We start from the raw sequence: 5,953 nt of genomic DNA, 5'->3' as shown, positions 1-5,953 counted from the left end.
TGGTCTCGAGCTCAAGCGGTCCTCCAGGCTTGGCCTCCCAAGGTGTGGGATGACAGCCGCCACACCCAGCTAATTTTTTGATTGGTTGTGGAGACAAGGTCTTGCTGTGTGGTCCAGGCCAGTCTCGAGCTCAAGCGATCCTCCGGCCTTGGCCTCCCCAAGTGCTGGGATGACCGCCACCACACCCGGCTAATAGTTTGAGTTATTGTAGAGACGAGGGCTCACTAGGTTGCGCAGGCGGGTCTCGAACTCCTAGGCTCAAACGCTCCTCCGGCCTTGGCCTCCAAGTGCTGAGATGACAGGTGTGAGCCACCGCGCCGGCCTAGCCATTGCTGTTCTGTCCACGCCAGGTCGCCCTCCCCCTCTGTCTTGTTCTCCAGTTGTCTTCTGTCACCAGGCCATCCCACGTCTTGTGTGCCTCTCAACGCACCGTCCCCCACGAGGGGCCCACAAGTTGTCCCCCTTCCTCATTCCTTTCTCTCTGTGTTCTCACCTCCCATTCCCTTCCCGTCATCCTCTGGGCCTCACGCCAGCGCCCTCAGTCCTACCTCAGGGCCTTTCACGTGCTGTGTGCTGTTCCCTGCCCCTGGAAGCATCCTCCCCCTCCCGTGTGGCCACCGCCCAGCTCACTCCTCGCCCTTTTTTTTTTGAGTTGGAGTCTCCCTCTGTCGCCCAGACTGGAGTGCAGTGGCCACTCCCGGCCACTGCAGCCTCGACCTGCTGGGCTCCGGCGATCCTTCCACCTCAGCCTTCCAAGCAGTCGGAACTACTGGCATGCACTACCACGCCCTGCTGATTTTTTGATTTATTGTAGAGATGAGGTCTCGCTGCCCAGGCGGGTCTCGAACCCGCAGGCTCAGGCAATCCGCTCACCTCAGCCTCCCAAAGGTGCGGGATTACAGGTCCGAGCTTCAAGTCTGGAATGTCCCCTGCTCAGGAAGGCTGGCCCTGCATGCAACTCACTCCCTCCCCCCCCGCCCCGTGGGGCCTGTTTCACCCCTTACTCCATTGTAATTTCCCTGTCATGTCTTCACCACCTGACCTTGTGCTACCCAGGCTTCTGTGTTTACCATCCCCTTGACTCAAGGTTAAGTTCCAGAGTCAGGGAATTCCTTTGCTGAGGTGTCCCTAGTGTCTGGAACTGAGTGAGTGCTCTGTCAATGTTTATTGGATGGATGACCTTGGAAAGGTACTCACCTTTAACAAAGTCTCCTCTATGCCCGGCCCTATGTTGGGGAGTGCTGGGGACACAGCAGTGACCAAGGCTGTGCCCACCCTGCCCTGCTGAGTCTCCTGCTCGTCATAACCAAGGCAGTCCGGGGCCAGGAGAGAGGCACCCCGAGGCAAGGAGGGCCCACCGGCAAGGTCTGGGTTGAGGCCAGGTAGCCTGGGGAATCAGAGAAGACTTCTTGGAGCAGAGGGCATCGGAGGGAAAGCCGCAGTGTAGATCCAGGTGTGGACAGTGTGAGTCACTCAGTAACGGAGGCTGGGGACTGGGCTGGAAGTCAGACCCCGGGCCTGCGTGGGCTGTGTTGGGAAACCGTGCTCTGTCCCGAGGACAATGGGGAGCCCTGGAAGGGTTCGGGGCAGGGGCAAGGCAGGATTCCACTCGAGCTGCCTCCTGGAGGGTGGGTTCAAGGAGGCGGGATGGGGAAAGGCCTTGGGGAGGGAGCGGAGGGCCAGGGCGCCGTTGAAGAGCGGGTTGGAGGCCGAGTGGAACATTCACAGGAGCGGCTGCCAAAGTGGAGGGGGGCAGGAAGCTGGGCAGGCCCGAGGCCAAGAGGTTCTGGGGGTGGAGGCCGAGGTGTTGGTTCAAGGAGAGAGGGTGAGTCACAGCCCCCCCCCCCAGGAATCCTCCGAGGGAGCCGCCCTGGGACCGGAGGCCAGAACCTGCAGACTCCACCTTTGCTTCTCCCACCCGGCTCTCTCTCTCTTTATATATCAGTCCCCATTTTTACCTCATCATCCAGTTTTTTTTTTTTTGAGTCAGGGTCTCTGACGTCCAGGCTGGAGTGCAGGGGCACGCTCACAGCCACTGCGGCCTCGACCTGCTGGGCTCCGGCGATCCTTCCGCCGCAGCCTTCCAAGGAGCTGGGACTATAGGTGCAGGCCACCACGTCTGGCTACGTTTTTCATTTTTCTGTAGAAATATGTCTCCCGTTGGCCAGGCCGGGCTCCATCTCTCCCTCCCTGTCACTCTATCCGTCCCTCCCTCTCTCCATCTCTTCCTCTCTTGACATCTCTCCCCCCTCTGTCTCTCCCTGTCTCACCATCTCTCCCTTCATCTCCCCATCTCTCCCTCTGTCTCTCCATCTCCCTCTGTCTCTCCATCTCTCTCTGTCTCTCCATCTCTCTGTCTCTCCATCTCTCCCTGTCTCTCCAGGTCTCCCTCCGTCTCCCCATCTCTCCCTCTCTCTCCTCAATCTTCTCAGACCCCCCCCCCCCCCCCCCCCCCCGTTGCATCCCCCAGGCCCTTGAGCCCCGGACCCGGGCCGGAGGGGCAGGGCTGGGTGGACACCTGGCGCGAGGCGGCTCCGGAAACCCAGACAAACCCCGGAGCCCGCACCGCGGCCTGGCCCTCCCTCCCCCTTATCTCTTCCTGGCACCTTCCCCCGCTTCCTCTCTGGAAAAGCCATCAGCGCCCTCCGCCTCCCGTCTTCTGGGTCCCCTTTGCCCCGCCCTCCTGGCCCCACCCCTGTCCTGCTTGGTCCCTGGGATCCCCTGGGCACGCCCTCCCCGTCTTCCCCCAGGTTCATCTTTGGCTCCCTAGGGCCGCCAAGGATTTTGGGAGCTTGGCTTTCAGGGCCCACCTGACCCAGCCTTGTGCCACCGCAGCTCCGTCCCATGTCACCCCCCACCAGTCCCCATGAGTCTGCCACGCTTGGGCCAGTGGCCAGTAATAGCCACACTGTCTGCCTCCCTTCATGCGCTCCCCGGTACAAGGGAACCAGCCCCTTCCCGGTGCCTCAGTTTCCCCGCCTATACGACGTCGAGTGTGGATGGGTCCTTTGGTTCTGCCCTTCAGAAGGGGCCGGCCCATGACACTGTGATCCTTGACGCCGAGATCTCGGAGCGACCAGCTCTAAAGAGGCCCAGACGCTCTGAATCTTCAGACCAAAATTCCCAGGGAATTCACTGAGCGCCCGGACATGTCCTGGGGATGCAGTGGGGAACAAGAAGAGGTTCCTTTCCTTGTAGAACGCTGGCAGAAGTAAATAAGTGGTGATAAAGAAAAACGGAGGCTGGGCGTGGTGGCACACACCTGTCATTCCAGCACCTTGGGAGGCTGAGGCGGGAGGACTGCTTGAGCTCTGGAGTTCTGGGCAACAGTGAGACTCCGTATCGCACACACACAAAAGAGATGAGCCGAGCACCGTGGCTCACACCTGTCATCCCAGCACTCCTGGGAGGCCAGAGCAAGAGGACTGCCTGAGCCCAGGGGTTTGAGACCCGCCTGGGCAACCTGACGAGACCTCGTCTCTGCAGTAAATCAAAAAAACTAGCCAGATGTGGTGGTGCATGCCTGTGGTTCCAGCTACTTGGCAGGCTGAGGCGGAAGGATTGCTGGAGCCCGGCAGGTCGAGGCCGCGGTGGCCGTGAGGGTGCCACAGCACTCCAGGCTGGGCGACAGAGTGAGACTCTGACTCAAAAAAGAAGAAGTCAAAAGACATCTTAGTGTCGTGGCTAGAACAGTTCTGACCATGGGAATCTGTGAGGGGTCTTGAGGGGAAATGCCCCCGGGGTTCCTTGGCACCCATTTTGAGAATCGCTGTTGGAGGGCCTGGCAGGTTCCAGCAGGAAGCTTGAACTTGGGATAAGAGGCAAGTCGAGAACCTTTTTTGGTGGTTTTTTTTTTGGAAAGCAGGATTTGTTAAGAGGACAGAAAAGCTCCCACAGTGGGAAAGGACCTGAAGGGGTTGCCGGGGCTGAGAGTCTTGAGCGGCATCTCCCGGGTTGGTGTCCATTCCTGAGCTCCCCCTCCCGCCTTGGCGGGCTACTTCATGGAGACAAGCCTGTCCGGCCACCAGGGCGGCACCCTGGTGGGAGAGGAAGACTCTCAGATCGACAAGGTGGCCCCTGGGGTGGAGAGCGAAGAAAAGCAGCAGATAATGTGGGGGGCAGAAGGAAAAGGGCTCATGGGCAGACTGGATGTGGCCAGGGAGAGCAGAGGAGGACCCAGGCGAGAAGGACGACAGGGCCAGGTGTGATGGCTCACACCTGTCATCCCTGTGTTGGTGGGAGGATCGCTTGAGGCCAGGAGCTCGAGACCTGCCTGGGCAACAGAGCGAGATCCCGTCTCTACCCCCGCCCACCAGAAAATTAAGTAAGAATGATGTCCCGTTGGGCATGGTGGCTCACACCTGTAATCCCAGCACTGGGAGGTGGAGGCGAGAGGATTGCCTGAGCCCAGGGGTTCAAGACCCGCCTGGGCAACATGGCGAGACCTCGTCTCTACAATAAACCAAAAAACTAGCTGGGCGTGGTGGTGCGTGTCTATAGTTCCAGCTACTTGGAAGGTTGAGGCTGCAGTGGCCCTGAGCGTGTCACTGCCCTCCAGCCTAGGTGACAAGAGTGAAACTCCAACTCAAAAAGCAAACAAACAAAAAGAATGATGTCCTGATTTCTGATCTCAAGCTGAGCGGCTCCAAGGCCAAGACCTGGATGGTGGACATCAAGCTCCCCAGCTGATTCCTGAGCTGGGCACAGCGGCTGAGGGGGTGCTGGGCTCAGATTCCATGCAGGGCGTCATCACGAGCTGGAGCTGTCTAGGAATGTTCAGCTGGCATGTGAATTTGGGAGTGGCCGGCTTGGAGGGGTACTTAAAAGCGGTAGGGGCCGAGATCACTTAAGAGAGAGTCGGAGCTGGGGTGACCCCCAGCGGCCCCTGGAACTTATTAGAACACACTTTGGGAGGCTGACATGGGAGGATCACTTGAGGCCAGGAGTTCAGGGCCAGATCGGACAACATGGCAAGACCCCCATCTTTACAAAAAAATTGTAAAACGTCCATTCTCACACCCCACCCAGACCCTGTGTACCGCCTGTCATCCCAGCACTTTGGGAGGCCGAGGCGGAAGGATTGCTTGAGCCCAGGAGTTTGAGACCCACCTGGGCAACAGAGCGAGACCCATCCTGACTAAATACATAAACGAACACATAAATAGATAAATAGAAATCTCCATTCTCATACTCCACCAGACCCGAGCATGGGGGCTCTGGGTGTGGCCCTGCAGCCCCCGTCTCCGGCTCCCAGGGCCCCGGCGCAGGCTCAGGGTCACCCTCCCCACCCCCCCCTCCAGGTGCACGCGTACATCATCAGCTACCTGAAGAAGGAGATGCCGTCCGTGTTTGGGAAAGAAAACAAGAAGAAGCAGCTAATTCTCAAGCTGCCCGTGATCTTCGCCAAGATCCAGCTGGAGCATCACATCTCACCCGGTGACTTCCCCGATTGCCAGAAGATGCAGGTACGGCCACGGGGGCAGGAGGGCGGCAGGGAGGCCGCGTCGTGAGCCCCGGGATGCGGCCTCATGGCCAGAGCGGGGCGGGGGGGGGCGGTGACAGACTCTGGGCAGGATGGGGAAAGAAGAGGAAACCCCTCCTACGGTGGTTTGAGTAAGATGGCGGTTTCTTTCTTTTTTCCTTTTTGGAGTTGGGGTCTCACTCTGTCGCCCAGGCTGGAGTGCAGCGGCACGATTGCGGCTCACCACAGCCTCCGCCGGCTGGGCTCAAGCCATCCTCCTGCCTCAGCCTTCCGAGTAGCTGGGATCACAGACACGTGCCACCACACTGGCCTAAGTTTTTTGATTTTGGGTAGAGATGAAGTTTCGCTATGTTGCCCGGGCTGGTCTTGAACTCCTGGGCTCAAGCAATCCTCCCGCCTCAGCCTCCCAAAGTGCTGGAATACAGGCATGAGCCACCATGCCTGGCCTTTCCTTTTTTTTTTTTTTTTTTG

At 59.1% G+C, this 5,953-nt stretch overlaps 1 protein-coding gene across 1 annotated transcript in view; it reads left to right on the top strand.

Moving 5' to 3' along the window:
- EHD2 (EH domain containing 2) overlaps nt 1-5,953 on the top strand; it is a gene marked incomplete at its 5' end in the record, with an annotated part of 9,262 nt that overhangs the window by 544 nt on the left and 2,765 nt on the right. Inside the window, 2 exons of the mRNA XM_021706853.1 lie at nt 3,579-3,602; nt 5,301-5,465. Coding sequence (XP_021562528.1) covers nt 3,579-3,602; nt 5,301-5,465 — 189 coding nt within the window. The remainder of the gene's footprint in view (nt 1-3,578; nt 3,603-5,300; nt 5,466-5,953) is intronic.

This window comes from Carlito syrichta, unplaced genomic scaffold (genome assembly GCF_000164805.1).
Source record: "Carlito syrichta isolate Samal-C Ts95f unplaced genomic scaffold, Tarsius_syrichta-2.0.1 Scaffold316060, whole genome shotgun sequence".
Taxonomy (NCBI): domain Eukaryota; kingdom Metazoa; phylum Chordata; class Mammalia; order Primates; family Tarsiidae; genus Carlito; species Carlito syrichta.
This window is presented reverse-complemented; position numbering and strand designations above follow the sequence as displayed.